This window comes from Ambystoma mexicanum, chromosome 12 (assembly GCF_040938575.1).
Source record: "Ambystoma mexicanum isolate Mex_15411 chromosome 12, UKY_AmexF1_1, whole genome shotgun sequence".
In the NCBI taxonomy this organism is placed as follows: Eukaryota; Metazoa; Chordata; class Amphibia; order Caudata; family Ambystomatidae; genus Ambystoma; species Ambystoma mexicanum.
Window position 1 is genome coordinate 1,054,836,201 of NC_090936.1, and position 26,751 is coordinate 1,054,862,951.

Below are 26,751 nucleotides of genomic sequence, written 5' to 3' on the forward strand. Positions count from 1 at the left end.
GAGAAAAGCAGCTGAAGAATAAGCTCCAGCTGAAAATGGCTCAGAACCTTGTTTGGAACATTTAGTTTAGGGTTGACATCCCTACGCATTGCTTCATTAGTTGTGAGGGCCAGCTCTATGTTTTGGACACAGACTTTTCATTTGAACTCTGACACTGACTTTCCTTTGTTTCTTTAGGTAGGGAAATCCCATCTTCGTATAGGGCAAGTTAGGCCTTAATCCATCCTGATCTGTTTTCTTTAATAAAACATTTATTATACCTTGAATCTGTTGTCTGTGTATCCTTCCATGATGCCAACCTCACAGTACAAAAATACAATATTTAGTCTAGGCCCAAAACACACAAGAAAATTGAAAAAGCAGGTGATATCGCTCAACACTCAATAATAAACATATATATAAGCACATGAGTAATTTGTTGGCTCTGGTTCCCACAGCGCTAACCTGTCTGCCCAGGTGGAAAGTACTTAGAATATGCATTCACTGACTTAAAATAATAAAACAAGCGAAGTAAGTGATGCAGTAAGAGGGAACCAAGTCACAAGAAATATGCCTTAGCTTCAGAAGTTCAGTCCCTATAAAAAGTGGGGCCTGGTGCCCACAAGTCACAATGCTTCTCCATACAATGCTTGTGTTGGAGAAATATGATCAAGAGAAGAGCTTCAACAAAGCTATTGGTAAGTAAAGATATGTTCTTATCTTTGAGGTTTCACTACCCAGGTGTGACGACCAAAAAGCAGTGGAATGGAAGGGATCAAAGAGACTTGCTCTCAATGTTATCCTATGGAGGAGACAAATGCTTTGCGTTTACTTACCCCCCTGACTCTGATTTTCCCAGAGGACTGGATGGGTTAACTGGGGGTCACTGGAGGTTGGTTGTCCTGCACTTAGTTTCAATGAAAGGTGCCCAGAAGCTGTGGGAGCAAGGAATTTTCCGGTCGGGCCCATGAGCAGAGTGCAACCCTTGGTGATGCAGAAAGCGTCAATGCAGATCACTTCAGGACATTTCGCAAGACTGGGCTAAGGTGAGTTCCCGCTATGCCCACTGCACACTGGCAGCGGCAGGCGTCCTTCCAGTCGCAGTTGAAGACATTCCAGAGCAGGATCCTTTGAAGTAGGGAGGCCTAAATTTGGCGGGAATGTGGCTCACACCACAAGCTGGCAACAGCATTTCCCACTGCAAATGCAGAACAGTGAATGTTCTAGCAAGGTAACCCACTGGAGAGCTGGCCAGTACACCGGATGATCCAGGGACACTTTCGAAGGCTCCTCAAGATGGTTGGATCATCGAACATGTCGCGACTAGTTGGTCCCACCAGCCCAGTGTTTGAAGCACTGCACAGAGTCTTCGCATATAGGTTAGTTCAACAGGGCTTCTCTGGGTCATACGCAGGAAGGGATGCTGGGTCTCTTCAGCAGTCTTCTTCGATCTTCAGTCAGCTGTTTTTCTACACAGGATTCCTGGCACCAATGCTGATCTGAAAAAATGTCGTCCTCTTATCAAAAATCCGGTCAGGAAGGAAGTCCAAGCCCACAAGTGGTAAGGGTCTCCACCATTCAAGCAGCCACCAGCAGTTCAATCAGGGACCACTGTGTGTTTCACTCATGTCCCACACCCAGAGTCTCTGGCTCCAGGAATGTGCAATGGAACCAGACAGTCCCACTCCCTTCCTGAGACAGACACCCATGCACACACGCTATGGCTTTCCTGGGCAAATGCATGACCATATATGGGATTTTCTGGCAAGGCAGGAAGAAGGCCAAATAACATGGCCAAACAAGCAACAATATTGTGGCATGGCCATTTTATGGCACTCAAAAATCAAAATCAAATCACTAGCCACATCTAATAGCCATATGCAGTAAATGCGAATGTGCACACTAGAAATAAAAAAAATGTTAAAATAATTGCTGCCACCAGCTTGTCTTTAGACCCATACAAAGGTAACCAACAATCCCAAGTGTAAAAGGCTAGGGTGATACAAAAGTATCCCCATTGCACTGCAGTGTAAGAAGCTATGTGCAATGTTAAAAAGTTAGAAAAGTGTAAGTCAAAAGGGAAACCTAGTTTCCCAGGACTGATAGTCTGAAGGACTGAACAGTTTCCCTATAACAAAATGAGCAAAAGGCCAGGGGGGTGAAGCTGAAGGCTTCACTTGCCTGTAAAATGTCAGGACAGGTTCAGAAATATGAGCTTACGGTTTGGGAGCCATAGGACTGTGGGGGGAAAGTTGTGCAAAGAGAAATCTTCCCTAACATTGTCGATGCCCTGTCTAACATCCACTCGGACTCTTATCTTTGTCTTTAGTTTGCTAGTTTTTAGGTTTAGCTGAACCCTCTTCACTGAATCTGGTGATCCGATCCCTCTCAGAACGATTGTCCAAAGCTTGTCAGAGTTTCAGAGTCTTCTCTAGGAGACGCGAGCAACTGCAGTCCTTCCAATAGCAGCAGCTGCTCCCAAGTATTTCAATGAATATTGGGTCAGCCTTATATCCCTGATCACTTCCCTGCTCTTGATTTTTATTTCCTGGGGGGCTGCCCACAGCTGGGAAAGCCTACCATGCACTCCCTGTTCCTCAGTGGCGTTTACTGACTTGTTCTTTCACCCAGCTCTAGTCTGCCCTGGACAGCTGAAATCTTCCTACTCTCCATATATGGGGATGATCTGGTCCCCACTCGCTTAAGGTGTCAATCGCCACCTCTAGCTTGTTGCTTCTCTCCCAGCCTTCTCGTGGTGGTGGACTGTGGCTATTTCTGTCAGACATGTAACACCTTGTTTTTAGACAAGGAGGTACATCAGATGGCACATGATCAAGGGGAATGGTTTCTGAACCAAGAGCAGTCAAGAATCTTAAAACTTTATTCTCAAAATGCAAGTCGGGTAAAATGTTTACCTCCGTTGCACCCACTCGATTTCAAACCTAGGGAAGTGAGGATTCTCTGAGACAGAGTGGACCACAGAGGGTTTCCAGTATACATGGACATTGTCAGTGGGATCACAGTAGTGGGGACATTTAATTTAGGAACTGGCAATGACTGAATTTGCTACCTATATCTTTAGAGACTGTCAGTAACCAGACTTCCACACTCCTTGGTTTCACTTGCATGTCCTGATGTGGCTTGTTCATGAAACATAGCTTTTTTTCTCGCATAATGCCATAACACCACTATTGATTTTGTTTCAGATGAGTATGTGGCAAGTCTTCACCTTCCAACGTTTGATGCCCACCTAACAGAACTCTCGGATGATCAAGCAAAATACCTGGGATTGAATAAGAACGGGCCTTTCAAACCAAATTATTACAGGTACCACTATAAAAAATACCTAATAGGATATGGAACAAAGATGTCTAATGTGATAGTCTATAGAAATGAGCAAAATGCAGCCTGATGTTAGACTGGTTTAAAAAGGCTGGTCTGTAGCCCGACCTCCTCTCACATGCCAGAAGTGCGTGCGCAGAGACACACAAAAGCATGTAAAAAAAAAACGGTTGCTGTAATGACCCCTCTCCTTGTAATTATGGCTTGTAGAATATTTGTTGGCTAAAACATGTTTGCCACTAATCCTGCATCTCTGTGCAACATGTTCCGTTAGTGGTGATGTACCCACAATGCTTTAATTCAGAATCACTGCTGCGTCTTCCAATTTTAGAACTCTCCTTTCTCGCCCGTAAGAGCCCATGAGTAGCTGTGTATTTGAACCTGAGGTCACCATCTGCAGCAGCTGGTCCTCATTGAAAATTCTAGCAAAGTGCTTGTTAGATTTTGTTTTTCAGTTTTTCTTTCATTGATTGGTTAAATCTGGAATTTAGTGGTTTTACTGAATTTATTTGTGTCCTTCGAATAAAGATTTTGAATCCCCTGCCAGTGTACAGAATTTGCTTATCCTGGTTATAGCTTTATACATGTCTTTGCCCAAGCCCCACAGACTTGAAGTATGTGAAGGCTAAAACTGTAAACTATGTGCACCTTTATATAGCCCCAGAATATGCATGGGAACCTCCAAAACGGCCATCATTTACCAATACCTGCATTTCCCTGTGATTTCCTGGCAAGCACCACAACACCCATATCTCTTTTCTGCACATCACACCTGCAATAGGGCCAATCCGTCCTGCATATATATCCTCCAGAACATTGTGAAGACAGAATTCCTATTTTGGGAATTATGGGCCTCATGTCCCCTAAACATGTTTCCTTATTACCCCTTTTTTATTTTTGTGTATCTGGCCTATTTAGTGGCAAGAGAGGGGATTTTCTCTGAAGGCTAGCTGCCAATGGAATGATTTTTTTAAGGTTCTATGTGATATAATTGCTGGAAATAACATTGAGGGTGACTCTATATTTTTTTAAAGGCACTAAACACCCTGCCCAACATATTTTAGGACTGGCGCAATTATATAAACAAACTCCAGTCTTAAAATATTTGGGGAAAGTGTTGGATAGGGTCTTTAAAAAGATTCAAATTGATTGTGCCGCAAGCATGGCTCTTAAATCTGCAAATGCCACTTGTGCTTTAGCTAAATTTACATTCACCCTGTGGGACTGTATAGCCCAGAGCGGCTGAACATATTCCCGAAGGGGAAGAACGAGATGGCTTCCTGAAAGTTATAAGAGACTGAATATGTGTGAGTCTATTCAGTCAGGACTGGACCCTGCTGAAAGCATCCGTAGAGCCATGGCGGCAAGCAGTGATATGCAGATTAGCGTGGTTGAGGAAGTCTGGATTTGCACCGGACGTGCAGTCTAGTCTCCTCAACATGCCCTTTGACGTCACTCAGCTGTTTGGTAGCAAGGCTATCTGAAGCTTAGAGAAGCTGCAGACCTCAAAGGCGGAAGTCAAATCCCTTGGTGCCTCTATCAGACAGCCACAACCATCTCCCAGTGGACCATCTTGGAGGGGTTGGTCCTTTAATTTCTACTCAGTTGGAAGAGGGAGAGGACTGGCTAGTCAAAGGGGCCAAAGAAGATTCCCTTGTGGACAAGGGAGGGGGGGGCCAAGTCCGCCCAAGCAACTTTACCATCAGCCGCTGCTTCAGCCCCTTCAAAGCCTTAACCCGCAAGACCCCAGTGGGAGGCAGACTCTCACAGCATCTGCAAGAATGGCCGGGTGCGTGGGCAACCTTCCAGAGCAGGATCCTTTGTAGTAGGGAGGCCTAAATTCGACAGGAAGGTGGCTCACACCACAAGCTGGCAACAACCGAATTTCCCACTGCAAATGCAGAACAGTGACTATTCTAGCGAGGTAGCCCACGGGAGAGGGTTACTGCCTGTCCTTTTTCAGAAGGCCTCATGCCCATCCGCTGGGGAGATGCTTTTTCAAAGTTCTGGATCCGTTCCCTGTGCAAGAAATTTTGAGGCTGCTAGAGAAAGATTTTCATTTCTGTGCCAATTCCCTTTAGCCTTGGAGACCCCCAGCTATTTTGCTGGACTCGGGGCTTTTTAATTTTAACTCCTGAGTGAGTGGGATTTTTTTCTCAATCGCCCATGTGTTTTTTCTGACTAGGCTTTTTGTGTTTCGTACTGCTTAAGGGAGTTTGGTAAACTCCATAGGCATCTGCGTTTTTGAATTGTGACACAGAACCTTTTGTGCAGTGCCACTGAGAAGTCCCTTAGACTTTAGCTAAATGTTTAACTACATTTTCTTGGGTGAACTACTGTTCCCAAGAATAGTAAGATGACTCTTGTCTTTTTATTTTGTGGGTCCAGCGCACACCACCCTAGGTGGAGTGCTGGGGGGTTACATAGTAACTCCTCTATCCCACTCCTCATGTAACATTGTTAGGTTATAGTTCAAAGGTTCGAATCAAAGGGATCTAAATACAATAGGGTTGAATCAAAAGGACCAAAAACAAAAGGGTCGAATTTTTTTTTTTTGCGGGGTCCCCCCAAACCCCTGTTTTTGCTGTAAAATCATTTTTTTTTCCTATACGGAAACCCCAAAAAATATATACATTTTTTAAAAAAGAAATCGCCCCTTTTTCTTTTAGGTCCTATCGACTCGACCCCATGGCATTCGATCCTTTTGCCATTCGAACCTTTGACCGCCTAGGGCTGTGAATGAATGGGAACTTGCTTAAAAGGTGAGATTTTTGGGACTAGAGGCAGTCGACCACTGGAGGACATCTGACGAAGATGTGAAGAGATGCCAGCAGCACCCTCCTGGACCTGCCCCACGAAGCCCTGCAGCTGTGTTGACCCTGATTTTGTTTCAACTAGGAAGACCTGCATGGGACAACTTCCTCCCTTGGGTTGGTGTGACCAACTAGTCTAAAGACAATCTTCATTTTGGCACAACACCCGACTTGCTGTAACTTTCCAAGGCTTCAGAATCCCAATGCCTGGGGACCCCTGACCATCATCAAAGGGAATTGTCTTCGGAAGTGCAAATCTGGCCAAACTTTTTGTGGACATCCAGAGGACCCTACAGGAGCAGGAAATCTTCATCCAGTGTCCCCTCACCGAGGGATCAAGTGACTTCTAACCAGAGCTGTTCATTCTTCATTGGTGCTGAGAAAAAGGCACAAAAACCACAGAGCCGTTGAATCAAGGAGAATCCATTGCTGTGGAGTCCCTCTCTCGAGTGCTGCACAGGAGCCCACCAGACGTCCTCCGTTTCTTCACCACGACCAAGGACCAGGAAAAAGGGTCTGCTACACTGCAACAGGATGTGTGAGAAATCTGAAGGTGTCTCACCTGCTCATCCCCGGACCACGGTCATCCAGGTGGCCTGGACAAGGCTGTTAGGCAGAAACCTTAGGGACCACTGCAAAAAGTTTAGGACTACAGGAGTTAGCAGTAAACCCAATTGGTAGCAGTCTGCACCACCCAGATTTACCTGGTAGCTGCGGCTGAGCAGTCAGACTTCTCTCAGGAAGAGTTAGGCAGTATACAGAGCATACACAATAGGGCAGGTAAACACGGTAGAACAAGCAAACACGGTAGAACAAGCAAACACTGACCAGAGCTTTGGTGTAAAAGGTATATAATTGTTTATTTAAAAACACATCTATGAAAACACACTGGCACTAATCTCAAGCAAGTTAAACAGTCACTAAAGTATATACACTCCCTTAAAAGAATATTAGACAAGACTTAAGTAAAGCACGACTTATTTTCAGACAGCGGTGAGCGCTTAACGCAGATGGCACTCTAATAATTCGGTTTAAAAGGGACAGAAAGGCAGAGCATAAATTGAAACAGATCCCAACACTTTCAAAAGAACACAACAAGAGGGGAAGGCAGAATCAAAACCGTGAAGTTAGAGTTCAGAAAGCCGGATCCACTTTAAGAGGATCAGAACGAAATGTGTCCAAGGTGTCACGGTTGAAAAGTGCACAAAAGTCTCGAAGGTTCAGAAAGAAGTTGGACAAAAAGAAAGGGACCAGTTAGATGGTCAAGAGGCCAGCCCAATCTAGAAGGTTTAGGATTTACTGTCACCTTGTAGCAATCTATAGAAAGGGACACCAGGCGGACACAGTACCTTGAAATGGTGAGAACACTCCAGCGGGGGCAGTTGTTCCTGGCAGCGATTGCGAGTCTGTGCTTTGTCCGGCAGAAGAGATCTCGTCGGGTAGGAAAGCAGGAGGTTGTTGTGCTGCCAGGGAAGAAACCAGCCGCAGAGTTTCTCGATTCAAAGGAGCGGTCCTTTCTTTCGCGGTTCAGTGGTAAGTGGCTATCCGGTTGGCGGAGTGCTTGGCACCGGCAATTCGACCACTAGACGTCCTGGTAGGCGAAAAAGAAAGCAAACTGGTTGTCCCCACCAGCTCAAGGGGAAGAGACTCTCCGGCAAGAAGATCTCCTCTGTCGTCGGGAAGTGGTGAGACGGTTCGGCAGGGCTCCACCTGTGGTGTCGTCGTTGCAGGTCGGCTCAGCTTCTCCCTCTTCGGATTCTCAGGTCCTGTGGCGACTTCTGAAGTTCCAGTCCCAAAAGCCCTGCTTTTATGCAAGAAACCCCCAGCCTAGCTGTCAATCAAACATGCTAAGTGGTGAGCCGGCTGTCTCACCACTTGGGCCAATCACACAAGAATGCGACTTGAGTTGCCACAGCAACTCAGTCCAGGGTGCCTAAACCCCCTCCCACACCCCCTGTGGTACCCAGACAGAGTGGCACCACTTTTGGAGGCTTCTGTGGAGAAGCCCGCCAAAAAGTGGAACAAAGGGCTCGACTTGGGTTGGAGTCACAGAAGAGAACACAAACGCCATTTTAGAATCGAGTTCTTGCAAAAAATAACAACCGGTGAATTAATATTAAATAAATAACCCGGCGGTATGTTTGAGGCTATAGGAATTAAATAATTAAAGTTGGTAACCTCGAACAATGGGAAAATCCCATTGAGATATATTGCGAATATAAAAAGTAGTATCCACTGCCACCAGCCAAAACTCGATCGGGGGGACGGAGACGTGCCCCCTCGAATAACAGACACCGGGGCAATCAAATTGCCCCGACCAGTACGTCCACAATATGATGGTTTGTACTGGTTTCTATTCATAATTTGGGACTAGTAAAGCCAAAGGTGACTTTACAGGCCCTGGGAGACAGTAGTCAGTCCCAGGGTATGGAGTCTATGGTGGGGTGTCACTGCACTGAGGGTGCGGTGTAACACACATAGTAAAAACACATGAGACCCTATGGAGTAAAAGACCCCATAGCCCATAAAACACATTAACAGTCAAAGGAACCCCTCAAATCATGTCCAAGAGTGCGAGGAAAAGACTCACTCTTGGCAGGAGAAAAAAAAACAAACTCCAGAAATCCAGCAAAGCTGCTGGGGGACTCACTAGGTTAGGAAATTCAGCCTAAACAGAGAATCCTCCCTAACAAGGGCCATCGCTATTGGATCCAGTTCCTGGTGGTGAACCAGTGGTGGAGGATGACCTGGGCGAGGGGTCTTCGGGGAGTGGAACTGGGACACCAACGGGCATGACGCGGTACCCCTTTCCCTTTTAACACCTTTTCCCCATCATGTCCTGTAGGATATTTAGAAGCTCTAACCCCCCACCCCTCTTTTCCGACATGAACACTTTCTTACACCGTAACAGACAACAGACTAACACAAGAGCTGTTTACCTGACATGTCCCAACACACGCGTCAGGCAATTGACAATAAGCATGCACACCTGACGGCCCTTTAGCTTCTCTACAAGGATAAAAAGGAGCAAGAAAGCACACTTTGAGCAAGGCCGAACGCATGAGGAAACGGCTACACTGAACCGGCTGTTCAAACGGAGTAGAAAGGCAGCGAGACCTGGAAGGACAATGAAGGGGGAACTTCCCTAGTCCTTTTCACCTCAGACCCGCATAGCCACTGAGGGGGAAATTCTAAGACCGGGAGTTACCGCTGGCATGCGGAGGAGCAGATGTCAAATGTGCATGGGGGCCTCCTGCATTGATGGTGATCGGCGGGGGTGCGTGCTGGCTACCGTGGTGCCGCCCTTGACTCCAGAGGCAAGACCAGCCAACGGGTTCAACACAGCCGGTGAGTGGGAGGATGTTGATGGCATAACCGATGTGTGTTTAGCCCAATATTGCAAGTGGCAACAATTTGATGAATGTAGGAACCTGAAACAAGGAACCTATGTATATTTGAATGTTTGTGAAAGCCCAGAGAAGCGCCAGCTGCACAGTGGTCAGGCGCCGTAGGAGTGCTCAGTCGAAGCACTATAGCTGGCCCCTTTTTGTGTTGAGAACTCCAAGTACCAGAAGACCATAGGAAGGGTAAAGTGAGATGTCAGTGGTCCTACAAAGGTAACATCAAATCCTTTGTGCAATCGATAGTCTCTGGCTCATAGTTGAGAGAGAAAGCTTGGGGAAGGGAACCCTGCTTTCCGAGAAGATTTTAAATTATGAAATAAGGCAAGCATGAACCTGACTGAGAGATGCCGCAAGAAAGCAAGGAGAAGAAAAACCCTGCTTTCTGATGAAAATGAGCAAAACATGGACTGTGTTAAAGGCCGTAGTGAACCCGACGGTGGGAGGCCCAGTTGCAAGTATGATCGGAGCCCAGCAGAGGGAGATCCTAGGGGTTGAAGAGCAATCGCCCAAAGTGCAAGACTACCGAAAGAATGTTTGTTTTGGCCCAGCCTGCCTTCTAAGGCAAGAGACTCTAACCCCTTAACTGCCAATGGTTTTTCCTTCCATTGCAAAGCCCTTTTTGGTGATTCCGGTATGTCGCCGTTCAATCCCTTGTAACTTTTTTGTTACATGTTATATCTGAGTCAAAGGTGGCCCCTTTACTTCCCACATGTAGGCGGCCATAATGCCACCAAGGAATCCTAGTTTGCTGTAGGGGGGTGAGAGAAAATAACAAAAAAGAGCACATTTTGAGTTTTTTCAGAAAATAAAATGGATGTTTTTTCCTTGTAAGAGCTAGGGACAAATGGTTTGCTGTTCTGAATTTGCCTTTTCCCAGGATTTCAAGAACTGGTTGATTGGATAAAACATGTATTTATAAGGTTACCATCAGTTTTGTGAGAGGTAGACGATTGTTCCTTTTTTTTTTCCAGTAGAACATGCATTGACGGAATGGAAGATGAGGGTAGGAAAGCGGAATGGGAAGACAAAGGCATACATTTCTGAAAAGTAGACTAAATTCCAAATTTAGCAAGGGATCATTTGCACAGGTCAGGCAACAACTATGTAGGTAAAATTCTGATAGTTTAAGGAAAAATTGGGAAAATGACAGAAAAAAGGTATGTGCTGGACATGGTTGGACCTGTAAGATAATGGCGTCTGTGCACCGCTACATTCCCCCGACTCTTATAGTTGGGAAATCGCACATTTTTGATAATGTTTCACAAAACAAGCAATACCCCAAGACAAAAACGGAGCTATGGTACACAGGATTTTTTTGTGGACGGCCTAAATGGATTTACTTAGCATGTGTAAATAAGGAAAATAAATGTGGTGATTAAATGGCCAGCATACATTTTTTTTGAAAGGGCAAAGGCCTACCTTTTGAAGAGTAGTTGACTTGTGCAGGTTACAAAAGCACACAGTGCCTAAAGCTGACTAAATGTAGGTTACATTTGAGAAATTAAAGGGTTGTGCAACAAAGTGCAGTAGCAAATGTATGAAAACGTTACCAAACCCAAGAGAAAACAAATGTCCTACCTTCCCACATTCCCACAGATGTCATGACGAAACTGTAAGTCACATGTTTGGGTGCACCTACCTGGGCGCAAAGGGAGAAGGCCAAACCACTGGTACATCAAATGCCCTGGGGAAGACTGGATTTGGCTTTGTGGACAACCCACAGATTTGGGTTTGGGGTGTCGCAGCCACCAAGGAAAACAGGGAACCCCATGAATTTCTGAAAGACACCCATGGGAATCCACAGAGGTCTGACTTGCCCGAATTGCCCTACAGTTCATTACCCACAAGCCCTGGCAAAGTCCAAAATTTAGGGGAAAAACACATTTTCAAACATTTGGCACCAGGAAAACACTAACACATGTCCTACCTTCCCACTTCCCACTGGTGTCCCGACAGAAACAGTACCTCACATATGTGGGTGCACCTACCTGGGCGAAAAGGGAAAAGGCTAAACCACTGGTAACACCAAGTTTTTCGGCAGAGCAGATGTTGCAGGATTTTGCTCTTGTGGACAACCTACAGATTTGGGCCTAGGGTGTCAAAGCCACTTAGGAAAACTGGGAACCCCATGCATTTCTGAAGACACCACCACTGGGAATCTGCAGAGGTCTGACTTGTGCAAATTGCCCTAGAATGTCTTACCCACAAGCCCCAGCAAAGTCCAAAATGTAGGAGAAAAAACACAATTTTCAGACATTTCCCACCACCGAAACATACAGGCAACCACGCATGTCCTACCTTCCCACATTTTCACAGGTGTCCTGATGAAAACAGTACCTCACATGTGTGGGTGCACCTACCTGTGCGGAACAGAAAGTGTCGACCGTCCACAAGTCCAACGGCACTCCCAGGGAGCCCCGGCAGGGTCCCCATCCCTACCCGGAGTGAAAAGCTGTAACGCAGCCAGAACTCCAAGATGGTCGGGGGTTATGTCCCGGCCATGGTCACCCGTCTCCCATGTGGATTGATCATTGCCCAGCGCCAGTTCCAGTGAGCCCCGGCAGGGTGCAAATCCTTCCGGGAGGCAAGTTCTGTAAAGCAACCCAGCCAGAGCTCCAGGGTGGTGGGGGGGTGGGTCATGTCCCTGGCCTTGGTCGGCTGTCTCCCATATGGTTTGAACGTCCCCAAGCCCAGCTGTGGATTCAGGGAGGACCGGCAGGGTCTGCATCCCTTCCTGTAGAGAAATTCTTTAACGCAACACATCGAGAGCTCCAGGGTGGTCGTGGGTTATGTCCCAGGCCTTGGGCGCCTGTCTCCCATGTGGGTCGACCATCCCCAAGCCCAGCCTGGAGCTCTGATCGGGTTATGTTACGGCAGGGTCCCGGTCCTTTCCCGGAGTGAAAACCTGAAATGCAGGCCAGCCAGAACTTCATGATGGTTGGAGGTGATGCCTCTGGCCTCTGGCCTTTGGCGCATGTCTCCTATGTGGGTTGTGAGAAACCTGAGGATATTCTCCCAGCAGGACCTCGGGAATCCCTTATTCGGGTGTCCAGGACACGGCCATCGCTGTTGGATCCAGTTCCTTTGGGTGGACCAGTGGGGCAGGATCACAACTTCCCTTTCCAGAATCCACCATCCCCTTCACCTCTGCTGAATCTATTACATACCATGTTATATTCAGAAACCATCTTTCTCCTAAACCTTGCTTTCCTGTTCCCTATCCAATTGCTTCCCATCATTCTCCTTCACGTCTCTCTATTCTTTCCCTACACCCAAGTATACTGCATTGACAGAACACTGATTCCAACAATCCCCTCCGTTCATTCCACAATTCCAGTTGCTCCTGTTTTTTTCACAAACCCTCCCAATCCCATCCCTCTGTCATCTTCCAAGATCCCAATCTATTATGACAGAATACTAGCATTCCCACAATCCCCTCTGTTCTGTTCTACATCCCAGTCATTCTCATCCATTTCGCAAACCTTCCCCATCATATCACGTTGGACAATCTGACAATACCTCTTTTCCATCCTACCCCATAGAACACTCAGGAACTCTACCATCCTCCTTTTCCACCCTGAACACTTTCTCAAATTGTGACAGACAACAGACTTGTAATGTTAAACCAGTGCACCTGACATGTCCCAGCACGAGGGTCAGGCAATTGTCTCAAATCACACACACACCTGGCGGCCCGTCTGTTTCCCTGCAGAGATAAAAGGTGGAGCAGGAGAGTGCAGTACAGACCAGGCAAGTACAGCAGACAGCCCGACGAGGTGGCTACCATGCAGCAGTTCAAAAGGAGGAGGAATGTGGCAGGAATCGAGAGGGTGGTGAGAAGAGAAGTGACCTTTCCATTTTTGTCCCAGACCCGTGGAACCTAAGCCCACGAACAATGGAACAAGTGTCCTGCAGCAGATGTAAACGGTACACAGGGCAAGCTTATGCTGATAAGCAGGAGCGAGGAACGCGCCTGTGGTGCCAGCCTTGACTCCAGAGAAGCCAAAAGCCAAGCAGTTAATCACAACCTGTGAGTCGAGGGGAGAACCAATGAGAACAGGGCTGTGATGAGTGAGAATCGCAAAATGGCAAGTTTGGAACCAAAGCTATTAAACTTAGAATGAACTGTAAAGTGTGAAAGGGAGACCAGCTGCAGAGGGGAAACAGCACCATGTGGGTGCTAATTCGAGAGATTCTGGTCGAGCCCCGTATGAGAAAAACTAAAAGTACCAGAAGGCCGTTGGAAGGCCTGCAAAACAGGTGAAAGTGGTCATAGGTCAAGCAAAATCCCTTTACAATCGAAAGACTTTGATCTACAAACATTGAGAAACCAAGGGAATTGAATCCTGTTAAAGTCAAGAGGGGTCCAAGCCCGGCAGAGGGAGATTCAGGGGCGAAACTATCATCCAAACTTCAAGAGAAGATCTGATATTAAATTAAGGAAGATGAACGGGTCAGCGTAGAAGAGGGGGACCCATGGGTGAAACCATCACCATATCTGAATTGTGGAAAACAATTTAAAAGGGTCCGCCCAGAAGAGGGGACCCAAGGGTGAACTTTCATTTGTTAAATGAACTTTTGTTTTGTTGTTTGAACACGTCAGGTCCTTGAAGGCAAGAGACTTTCAAGTGAAACGAGACTTGGCCATTGACGGCTCTGATTACTGAAAGCTGGAGGGTGAAAAGCTGAACTGTCATCTCGTGCTAGACAAACCCGAGAAGAACAGTCATTGGAACTGTCGTCTCGTGCTGGAAAGGCCCAAGACTGTACTGTGCTCCAAGCTCCCATTTCTTTCCTGTGTCCAAAAACGTGGGAAAGGGAGACCAGGGCTGCTGCATCCGGACATTATTTGAGAACTCATTTCTTTTCTTGAACTATGCCACACCCTTTTTTCTATTGGTTGTGAGGTTTGGCAGTAGGTTTCTTAGTATAGGCCCTTTTTATTTTGACACTACACCACTAGGGACTGCCTTATATTCATTTGATGGTTGACGCTTGCTTCCATCTGAAATTTAGGTTTAGATTAGGCGTTTTTCCAACCCGCATACAGAATTATTACATTGATCAATAAAGACCCTTGAACTGTGATCACTTGTGTCTGTCGTACTTGTTGTCACCATGCACCTGCGAACTGTCAACCTACATGGGAGACAGCCGCCCAAGGCTAAGGACATCACCCCGACCATCCTGGAGTGCTGGCTGGGCTGCATTACAGTATTCCCCTCAGTGAAGGGATGGGGCCCCTACCGGGGCTCCCTGGGACAGCCACTGCCCTTTGGGATGGTCACCCTATGTGGGAGACAGCCGCACCCAAGGCTGGGGACATTACCCCCGACTATCCTGGAGCTCTGGCTGGCCTGCGTTAGAGCTTCTCCCTCTGGGAAAGGTTGGAGGCCCTGCTGGGGGTCCCTGGGAGTGCCTCTGTGAGTGGGGGTGGTCAACTCACAGGGGAGACAAGTTGCCCAAGGCCGGGGACGTCACCCCCGACCATCCTGGAGCCTGGCTGGCCTGCACTATGGAATTTCACTCCGGTAATGGATAGGGAACCTGTTGGGGCTCCCTGCGACGGCCGCTGTGCTTGGCGATGGTCAACCCACATGGGAGACAGCTGCCCAAGGCCAGGGACATCACCCCAGACCATTGTGGAGCTCTAGCTGGCGTCTGTTACAGCTTTTCCACACCAGGGATCCCCGGCAGTGTGCCAATACCTCTTCAAAGGGAAAAGCTGTAACACAGCCCAACCAGAGCTCCTGGACAGTTGGTGCCGATATCCTCGGCCTTGGGCATCCGTACCCCATGTGGGTGTACTGTTTGCAAGCACAGCGGCAGTCCCAGAGCGCCCTGGCAGGGTCCCCGTCTGTTTCCGGCAGGAGAAGCTATAAAGCAGGCCAGCCAGAGCTCGAGGATGGTTGGGGGCGATATCTCTGCTCTTGGGTGGCTGTCTCTCATGTTGATTGACTGTCCCCAAGCCAGGCAGCGGTTCCAGGGAGCCGCGGCGGAGTCCCCGTCCTTTCCCAGAGAGAAAAGCTGTAACGCAGGCCAGCCAGGATTCTAGGATGGTTTGAGGTGATGTCTCTGGGCTTGGGCACCTGTCTCCCATGTGGGTCGACCATCCCCAAGTCCTGCCGCTGTTCCGGGTAGCCCCGCCAGGGTCCCCATTCTTCCCCAGGGGGAAAAACTGTAACGCAGCCCAGCCAGAGCTCCAGGATGGTTGGGGGTAATGTCCCTGGCCTTGGGTACCTTCTCCCATGTGGGTTGATGTTAAGAAGGATTTCTGAACTCAGACCTGGTGGGCAGAGGTTCAGAATGCCAGCCTAGTTTCTTGGAACAGGCTAACCTTCTGGACAAGCCAGACCAATCAAGGTAGCATAAGGTCTCAGGGGGTGCGAGTGTGATCGAAGGCTCACAATGAGCACACACAGTAAACAAAACCACTATATCAAAAATACAAATCCATTTATTCAAGGCCTTTTAAGTGGAACACAAGATGAAACCACAGTAATAACAGATCTAACACAACCACATACTAGGGAACATGTATACATTAACTATTATCCTAAAGCAATATTCAAACAAGTATGGATCCCCAACCTGTAACAGAAGCAGATCAAACAGTGCAAATATACTTCAGGCGATTCTTCAGCAACCCAAACCCTAACTAATAGGCAGTCCAATCCCTACAAAGTGTGGAGCCTTGTGCTCAAAAGTAAGTGTAGCGAGGCAGCGCTCGATCGTGCGTTAAAGTACAAAACTGGTCTCTTCAAGGGGCTGTAGGGGCTCAGGGTGAGGTCATGAAGAAGAGTTCCATTATTCAAGGATGGTCTCCACAAGAGGGCAGAGCAATTTCCAGGAATCTGGAATAGGATGGTAGCACAGGCTACCCTAACAAAGGAGAGTGGCCCGGAGGGGTGGGGGGGAGGCGCTTGTGCGTAAAAGTCTGTGGATGTGCCAGGGGCCACCGGTAAGTGTTGCAAGTACTCACTGACCCTCAACGCAGTCTGGACCAAACTTCGCCAGTCAAGTCCAGTTCGCTCGCAGGTTCAAGCCCTGCAGTTGTGCGTCTCTGGCTTTCAAGGCCTGTGTTCCGGGATCTCAGTCCGTGGCAGGACAGTGGCCTTTTCTCCGCTTCTGGGGAAGGGATCGGGCGAGTTCCACTGCAGGTCGTTTTAGGGCAGAGGCACAGCAGCAAGGCACCCATGAAGCTTGTCACCACAGCAGGGCGACACGGGTCCCACGTAGGCTTGGTTTCAGGCGGACTCTAATTCCAGACCTAGCAATGCTAGGTGTACGAAACTCTGCAAGAGTGCCATCTACCAAGATCTTATGGTTCCCAAAGTCTAAAGTCGAAACTCGAGACTGTGGCAGTTCCAAAGCAATGGGCCCGTACGAGCTAGTCACTTCACTGGGAGGTCCAGGAACACTTCCAAAGGGGCTCGTTTGCAGGTTAAGCAGGAAGTGCCGAGAGAAGTTGGTCCCACTACTCCAACGGGCCGAAGCGCCCTTGCAGGCCTTCTGTGATCAATGAGAAACAGAGGCTCTGATGGGACAACAGCAGGGGTCAGGGTGCCAAACCTTCCAGCAGGTCACCAGCTTTTCCACTGATGTTTTTTTTGGTTCAGGATACTTGCCTCCTTTACTAAATTCGGTGTGAACTCATAAGATGGACCTGCAATAGGTCTAGAGTGCATTCTCTTATCCGAAGACTCCTTTGCGCCAAAACAAAGAGAAATCAATAGATATGGTCACATTCAACCATTCCAGACTTGGACCAATCCCGGACCACGGTGGTCCCAGTCATCCCAGCACACCAGACCTCCTGGCACCCAGGATGTGTATTTGAACTAGACGGCTCCAGCCCACATCGTAGGTGTGTGCGCACATAATGCATGCAGAAGCCTGCGAAAACCTCTGGTTGTGCAGGCACCTGCATGACCAAATAAGGAATTAACCGGGTCTGCTCGACCAGGGTAAGGCAAAAGGACAAAACGGCCAAAGCACAGAAACGTGGCATGTCCATTTTAGGCACTGGCCACTGTCCTGGGCCATACGGAGTAAATGCAGTTTGGACCATTGAAAAGAGTCAAAAATGCTTTAAAAGTAACTGCTGCCACCAGCTCTGTCCCGGGAACACATGTACATTCATCAAAAATCCTTCAGGGTGTCTAGGGCCTTAACAATGAGACCCCAGAGCACTGTACTGGATAGTACATTGTGCACTGATAAAGTTACCAAGAAATGGCTACTTAGTGAAAGACTAAGGGAAACAAAAGTCTTCAAGTACTGACAGTCTGAAGGGCATGTCAGTTTCCCCTTAACATGATGAGCAAAAGCCCAGCGGAGTACAGCAGAAGCCTGGGCTCCACTGGTTAGTCAGGCAAGGATGGTCAGACAAAAACTAAATGTTGTGGGGTTCACAACTGGAGGGAAAATTACACATAAATGGAAATCTTTCCTAACAGTCGACCATCCCCAAGCACACTGGCAGATCCGGGGAGCCCTGGCAGGGTCCCCAACCATTCCTAGATGCAAATTTAGCAACGCAGCCCAGCCAGAGCTCCAGGATGGTTTGGGGTGATCTCCCAGGCCTTGAGCACCCGTCTCCCATGTGGAGCTCTGGCTGGGCTGCGTTACAGCTTTTCCCTCCGGGTCAGAAGGGGGGACCCTGCCGGGGCTTCCCAGAACTGCCACTGGACGTGGAAGGTCGAGCCACATGTGAGACAGGTGCATCTCCGACGATCCTGGAATTCTAGCTGGCCTGCGTTACAGCTTTTCCCTCTGGAAAAGGACGGGGTCCCTGCTAGGGCTCCCCGCAACTACCGCTGGCCTTGGGCGGCTGTCTCCCATGTGGTTTGACGGTCCCCAAGCCCAGCAGCGGTTCCAGGGAGCCCCGGCAGGCTCCCTGTCCTTTCCCGGAGGGAAAATCTATAACGCAGACCACCCAAAACTCCAGGATGGTCAGAGGTGAAGCCTCTGGCGCCTGTCTCCCATGTGAGTTGACCGTCCCGAAGTCCAGCGGAAGTTCGGGGGAGCCCCAGCAGGATCCCCGTTCCTCTGAGGAGGTACTATCTGTAACGCAGCCCAGCCATAGGTGCCGCCTGGGCTTGCAGTACAATCATACCACATGGAAGACAGGTGCCCAAGGCCGGAAAAATCATCTCTGACCATCCTGGAATGCTAGCTGGCCTGCGTCACAGCTTTTCCCTCTGGGAAAGGATGGGGCCCCACCGTGGCTCCCTGGGACAGCCACTGCACTTGGGGATGGTTGCCCCATAAGGGAGACAGCTGGCCCAGGCCCTGCCCCCCCCCCCCCCTAATCCTGGAGCTCTAGCTGGCCTGCGATACAGCTTCTCCCTCCGGTAAAGATTGGCATCCCTGCCGGGGCTCCCTGGAACTGCCGCTGTGCTTGTGGATGGTCGACCCACATGAGACAGCTGCCCAAAGCCTGGGACAACACCCCTGACCATCTTGGAGCTATGACTGGCCTGTGTTGCAGCTTTTCACCACCAGGGAGCCCCGACAATGTTCCAGTACCTCCCGGAGGAAAAAGCTGTAATGCAGCCCAGTCAGAACTCCAGGACGGTTGGAGGTGATGTCCCGGCCTTTGGAATCCGTCTCCCGTGTGGGTCTACAGTCTCCAAGCACAGCACCATTCCCAGGAAACCCCGGCAGGGTCCCCATCCCTTCCCGGAGGGAAGTTCTATAATGCAGGCCAGCCAGAACTCCAGGTTAGTCGGGGGTTCTGTTCCTCATCTGGGTTGACCATGAACAAACCCAGCAGCGGTTCCAGGCAGCCTCGGCAGGGTCTGGGTCCTTTCCCAGAGGGAGAAGCTGTAATGCAACCCAGCTAGAGCTCCAGGGTGGTAGTGTCAGGTCCCTGGTCTTGGGCGGCTGTCTCCCATGTGTGTTGAACGTCCCCAAGCCCAGCAAAGGTTCCTGGGAAGCCCAGCAGGTTCCCCGTCCTTTCCCGAAGTGAGAAGCTGTAACACTGGCCAGCCAGAGCTCCAGGATAATCGGTGATGATATCCCTGCCTTTGGCGCCTGTTTTACATGTGAGTTGACGGTCCCCAAGCTCTGACTGGGCTGCGTTGCATCTTTTCCCCCAGGGAGGGATGGGGAAGCTGGCGGGGCTCCCTGGGACTGCACTTGGGGATGGTCGCTCCACATGGGAGACAGCCGATCCCAGGGAAACGCCAATGTTCTGCTGGCATGGGGGGGGGGGGGTAATTTGTGGCCTGACCCTGCAATTGTGTCTCAGCCCACTAAAACACCTCTCCAGACTGCTCACTCCCAGCCAAACCAACAATCCAACCCCAGTCCCACAAACCCCACTGACAACGGGCCCAAACCGTAGAATTTAAAAAACGACTTGAATAACGTCTAAGCTCCTCATGTAAAATACCTGTAAATGAAACAAACATTTATCTGTGGTCAGCCCAGCAAAAACAAATCAGAACTATCATGCTCCGATCACTGCCATCCTAACCCCCCCTTTCAAGCCATCCCTGGTTGTCCAGTGACCATCACCCCTCAGTAAAAACACCTTCCTAGGGGCAGATTGGCAGATTACACACTGCCAATCTGCCCCCAGGGATGTATACATTACATGCCCCATCCATTTGGGGCAGGGGGGAGATGGCCACTCCCCCCTTTTAGAAAAAAAAGCATCCCTGGTAGTCTAGTGACCCCCACACCCCAGTAAATACACATTTGTCCCGTTCTAAAGGAAGTTTGCCAGATGGCACTAGCAATCTGCCCCCAGGGAGGGCTACGTGAGATTGCCCCCCCCCCATCCATTTGGGGTGGGGCGGCCACCCCCTTTCCATTGTAAAGTTTCTTGGTGGCCTAGTGTGCCTCCCACCCCACAACAACCCCACCAATAAAAAGCTTTTTATTTGTATTTTATTTTGGGTTGCCCCTTCCTTAGGGGCAGATGGACCAGGGTGGGCAAAACGTACTGCCCCATGGTTTAGTGGCCAGGGGGCTGCTTACATAGTAAGTGGCCCCCTCCTATTCCCCCGTCTCCCCTCCCCCCTCACTTCAAAAACAAATCCCTGGTGGTCTAGTAGCATTTCTGGGCATGCATCGAGCGATCTGCGCCCAGCAATGCTTCAAGGAAGGTGTTATGGGAAAAAGTATAGTCTGCCCTTTCCAACGACACCTCCCTCGATCAAAACGCATAGAAATGCCGTAGATCAAGGGAGGAAATTGCTGCAGCGGTGAAATTTACATTCAGTGTCACGTCAGCGTGCATTACTCACGCTGACGTGACACTGAAGGAAATCCAACCCCCGGGCCGTGAGGAGGAACCTCCTTCCCACATAGCCCGGGGGTTGGATTTAAAGTTTGGGTGATCTCTGCTTTGCAGAAGTAACAAAAAGGGTGAGATCTCGTCCTTGGCACTGCATATGTAGTGCTGAGGATGAGATCCTCGTCCTTGGCACTTCAGGGGTTATGGAAAGAGACTTTGCTCTTGAAGGTTCGGGTATCTTTTAACTGGAATTTTGAGCCTCGTACTACAGAGGCCCAGGAGTGTGCTATGCTCACGAGTTCCACCTTGACCCGTGCTTGAAACATGGGAAATGGAGACCCTGCCCTACCATCCTGACTTATTATTTTGAGAACACTTTTTCTGGTGAACCTTTTCCCACACACTTTTTGTAACTTAGTGGTAAGGATTGGCAATAGGTTTTTTAGTATAGGCTCTTTTAATATGATAAGACAGTACTAGGACTGCCTTATTTTTATTTGATGGTCGTAGCTTGCTCCCATCTTAGCTTTAGATTAGATGTTTTTCTCACCTCTGCATACAGTTGAATAAACACCCTTGAACTGTGATCACTTGTCTGCCTTTACTGTTGCCACCATGAGTTCCTTACAGAAGGCATCCAGCTGGAACACATTCTTCAGTTCACAGGTACTGTAAGGCTTGGGGTACATCAACCTTTTGCCATTTGTGGTGCTTCCTACCTTGGGGAGTGCTATGTTACCCTCTTTAGAGTTGACCTCAACTCACTTGCACTGGCCTTTCAGCTTGTGCCTTTTCAAGGTGGCTCCTCTTGAGTTGCTGTGATTTTCCATTTGAACTATTGACTTTGCTAAAATATTTTCTAAGAGAGCATCAAAACTTTGAACTAGCCCATTGACTTTGGCTGTCCTGGCTCCATAAAGGCCCACTTCTGAATCCATTGATTGTTCCCTTACAGGTTTTAATTGTTGAACACCATTATTGCTGGGATAAAAGACTGCCTACAGTCCTCTGTGAGAATCTAACTGTTTTTCAAAGTACAAAGTATGTTCTGATCGATCTAACTATAGCTCCCCCCCCCCTCTTATAACTCAATATCGCAATGGTGATCAAAAATAAGTGTTATTACTGACATCAAATGACATCACTGTGCTGGAAAATGTATAACAAATGAAAAATTAGTCACCTGCCTTATTGCTTCTGTTACAAATTGAAGCCAAACTTTGGGATTAATGTTACTATTAGTTGCTGCTTTTTAAAGAATGCTTTAAATATCTTTGTTTATATATAAATACATATTTAGAATATAACTAAGGGTGTAAGTGTTTACTTGGATACCTGTATTTAATGATTTCATTGTACAGCTCACATTACCCCTCTTAAGGTAAGTCTGGCTGATCAGTCAGACTACCAACTTGTGTCACACAGGCCTATATTAAAAGGGGGTTACCTAATACCAAGTGTTAAATCTTGTGTAGTTCTATACCAGTTGGATAGCATCAGTTTTTACCTAACAGTTGCTATAGAACCAGTACCTGTAATGGAGAGGACAAAGGGTGGTACTTTTTTTTTTTTTTTTTTTTTTTTTAAATTTATTTATTAAGGGTGGTACTCTCCTTCTTTCCTGATTTCCGAAAAGGACCGAGGATTGAGAGCCTACTTGGACTTCAGATGCTTGAATAAGTTCCTCAGGAAGGACAAGTTCAAGATGGGCACACTTTATTAGATCCTTCAGGCCCTCCAGCTCCATGACTGGATGGTGTCTTTGGACCTTCAGGATGCTTACTTTCATGTGCCAATCTTTCACAATCACAAAGTACCAGAGTTTCGCCGTTGGCAGTTCTCATTATCAGGTTAAGACAGTAAAGGGGTAGAATCACTGATGGTTGTGCTCTGGCTCTCAAAGAGATTCAATGGATATATCGATGCTCGCTCGCTGCTGTGCCAACACAGGGAGGCTCCACCCCAGGCCTCCGAAAAAAGTATACGTTTATTTGGATTGGATTTGCAGTTGTGCTGGGCCTGCAAAGTGTCTATTGTTCAGTAAGTTATCCTGTTATCGTCCACTAGTAACAGTTTGGTAATCTAATGTATTCATCCAATATTGACAGTTTGTCATAAACATGGTTTAGTTGAATTTAGGTGGGAATGCCTGCTTGTTTATGACAAACTGTGTTGATATTGGATTACTGAACAATAGGCACTTTGCAGGCCCACGCGACTCGCCAACCCAATCCAGATAAACCAGTTCTCATTATCAGTTTCGAGTTCTGCCATTTGGGCTGACCTCCGCCTGAGGGTTTTCACCAAGTTGATAGTGATGGCAGCGAGTCTCAGGAGAGGGGGGTGTGGGGGATTCACGTCTACCCCTTCCTGGACGACTGTCTGATCAGGGCTTGTTCTCCCAAACAGGCCCTGGAACATCTTAGCATAACCTGCCACTCTCTCCACTGCCTGGCCTTCACCCTCAATTACAAGAAGTCCCACATGATACCATCTCAAAGACCCAGTTCCTCAGAATGGAACTGGATGCATCCTTGGTAAAAGCATTGCCAGCCGGGGTGAGGGCTCAACACTGGTCACCAAATTCCAGAGTGCCCAGCGTCTTCTGACCTTTTGAGGTTGCTTGGCATGATGGTGTCCTGCTTTTTCCTGGTGCCAGAGGCACACCTGAGAATGATATCCCTCCAATGGGCTCTCGGGACGCAGTGGTTTTAATTCTCGGGCAAGGTGTCATACCTACTTCAGGCTCCAAGCAGTCTCACAGGATCTTCTGTGATGGGCCTGCAAGGACAATATTCTTAAGGGAGAACCTTTTTGGCAACCATGCCCAGAGATAACAGTAGTTACGGATGCCTCACTCACAGGTTGGGGATCCCACGCCAACGATCTGACAAGCGGCGGTTCGTTGTCTGAGTCCAAACTACACATCAATCATTTGGAGCTGAGGACAATCAGACTAGCGCTGAAGGCCTTTCTGCCCTCTGTACGGGGAAACAATGTCCTGGTAATGACGGACAACACAGTGGCCTTGTACTACCTCAACAAGAGAGGTGGTGTAGGGTCACTACCACTGTGCAGAGAGGCAATGCAGCTCTGGTTCTGGGCAATCCAAGAAAATATCCATCGGCTGTTCACCTAGCTGGAGAGGAGAACATGGCGGCTGACGCTCTGAGCAGAGCAATAGCAAACTTGGTCAAAAATAATTTCAATCAAATGTGAAAAAGTCCAGGCAGGCAGAGCACAGTCTCCCACGAGTGGAAACTAGCTCAGGAAATCCTTCAAGAGATCTTCACCCTTTGGGGGTACCCCTAAGTGGGTCTGTTCCCAACCAGTGTCAACCGGAAGTGCGATCTGTTCTGCTTCAGGGAATTTCCCCCAAGAGGAGCTCTAGGGGACAAGTTTGTAATGGGCTGGGAGTTTCCACACCTGTACGCATTTCCTCCCGTCCCCGCCATTCCTTACGTGATCAGGAGGTTGAGAAAGTAGGGTAGGCACTTATTTAAGATGCTTGTCCTTCGGGGTCCCACTGGTTCAGGGTAAAGCCTTTTCGTAAACTGTCCTTGTAAGTAATCTTTCCTCACACAGATTTCTCATCTTGATCTATCTTCCAGATCAGCTACTTTTCGGAAAAGATTTCCACCGTCAGGAGGTGCAGCGCTGCTTCTCATCTGCTTCACCCGACGCCTGTTTGCGCCTGTGACGATGGGGCCAGTATATATAGAGGCCCTGTGCCCTTGGTTCCTTTTTCCAAGCACTTTGCTAGTTTTACTAACACTGCTTCTTTTGAAGTTTTTGTTTCGCATTTATTGGGGGATTGAAACCATGCGTCGACTGCAGGCGTCAAATGTCTTTTTCAGATTCTCGCAGTATTTCTCTTTACTGCCTCAGTGAGTGGCACGACATACAGGATTGCGCATCGTGCCAGTTGATGCACATCAAGGTGCTTCGGGAATGTGAGGTAAAATTATTCACCTTCGTCCACAGGCAGAAGGGTAATTAGCAGACTTGTTTGAGGTCGCCCGGCGTGTATGACGGAACGGTCCGCAGCCCAAAAAGCTAAAGAAGTGATGCAAGAAATCCCAAGCGTTTCTTCCAAGCACCATTCTTCCTCATTGAAGAAGACAAGCCCACCACACCCGGCATTCTCCCGAGGATCAAGCTCCACATGTACTTTTCACCACCCATTCCTGTACACCTGAGGAATGGCAGGTCTTCAGCTTTAAGATGATTGATATCTTTGCCAATGCACCGGCACAGATGGTTTTGGCTCTTCTAGTACCAACTGAGTCCGCTGTGCTCGGACCACACGGCAGAGGCACAGATGTCGCCCAGTTGTGCGCCTCAGGGCCAATACGCTCATGCGATGAATATGATCCTGTCTCATGGCTGCACTGTTCAGTCTTTGGATGTTGGTCCTCCGGCCCCCACACTTCATTCCACAGCACCAACTGGCACCAGTGACACAGGAGCTCCTATGGCGTATGGCACGCTCCATATCAGTACCTTCATGTCGCACCTAAAAAACATTTATGATGAGGAGGGTGACCCCATTCCATTTGGCATGGAACCCTTCCAACCTAGGGAAGTTGGAATTCTCAGCTGAGGTGTATAGTGATTGAGGGGACTTGTTGGATCTTGGGACCGACTTGCAGGATACAAGTTATGTTATGTTATTTTGCATTTATATAGCGCCTTATATACCATTGGTATGGTCTGAAGGCGCTGGTAGGTTGAACGCCCTTGGGAACCGAAGTTCAGATCAGTAGAGAGAGTCAAAGGTGCATGTGAGCACCGGGTATGTGTGCATCTCGTGCGATATCCGTGTAGTAGCTGCTTCTTAGCGGTAGGTGTGGTGGTTGAGAGGTCAGGAGAATGTGTTCGATACGGCAGGTTTTATCCAGAACGGCTGCGTTTAGGCCTGAGGAGAACGCCTGGCTTGGGGGGGGGGGGGGTGTGTGAGACCAGCAGTGTCAATTTAGAATGATGTGGAGTGAGCGGCAGATGTTGGTATGAGAACAGTTATACCGAGTGGTGTCATAGTATCTCTGTTCTAGTTAAGTGGTGATGTAAAGGTGGCCTGAATGCCTCGCCAGAAATGGACATGCTCCTTGTTCCTACCTCTGGCAAACCTCAGGCAGCCTTTCAGCACCTTATTGCTATGGTGGTGGACACCTTAGGGCTGTTGTTACCCTCCCCTCCCATGGTACAATATGAGCTGATGGACTTTCTGGATGAGGGCCCAAAGAAGAAAACCCTATGGTCTTTTAACCAGGCAGTAGATGCACCGGTCCTGGAGCTTTGTCTAATCCAGCCTCGGTCATGACAGTTGACCATGACCATGTAAAAAAGCACATCCCAGCACCCTTGAATGCGAGTTTCCTGTCCACCCATGCATCAATTGAGAGCTTGTTTGTACAGGCTACCATGGCAGATATGAAAACCACCTCCTTTCGATCTTTGTTTACTGACGGTGAGAGCAAATGACTGGATGCCTGGGACAGGAATGTTTTTGGCTCTGCAAGCCTGGGGCTGCGATGCATCAACACCTCGCACTGGCCAAATTCTCTTTCACGTTTTGGTCCATATATCAGAGGTGGCTGAACACATCCCAGAGGGTGAGAGGAGGGATGGATTCAAAGCTCTGGTGAATGACAGTAAGGAAACCTCTCACCAGATCCTCCAATCGGGCCTGCATACTGTTTGTGTAGCCGACCGATGGCTACCAACATGTTCTTGATGACATCAGGTGTTGCCGGGGATGTCCGGGGGGGCAGGAGGATGGAAAGTGGGGGTGGTGGGGAGCGTCAGGTTTTGCCCCGGATGTCAAGGAAAATCTTCTGGACAATTTGAAGGCCACAACCTGTTTGCTACAAAGGCAGATGAGACCCTCCAAAAGTTCCAGGCTTCTAAGGCAACTGGCAGTGGCCGAAGTGTGCAGGAGTGGTGCTGTTATACTTTTTTAGTT

General features: G+C 48.5%; 1 protein-coding gene across 4 annotated transcripts in view; it reads left to right on the forward strand.

Annotated features, from left to right (window-relative positions):
* The window catches only part of AHCYL2 (adenosylhomocysteinase like 2), a 1,110,190-nt gene that overhangs the window by 1,016,303 nt on the left and 67,136 nt on the right, over positions 1–26,751 (forward strand). For all 4 annotated transcript variants that reach the window (XM_069629580.1, XM_069629582.1, XM_069629581.1 and 1 more), the window contains one exon: positions 3,186–3,306. In XM_069629580.1, the coding sequence (XP_069485681.1) occupies positions 3,186–3,306 (121 nt within the window). The remainder of the gene's footprint in view (positions 1–3,185; positions 3,307–26,751) is intronic.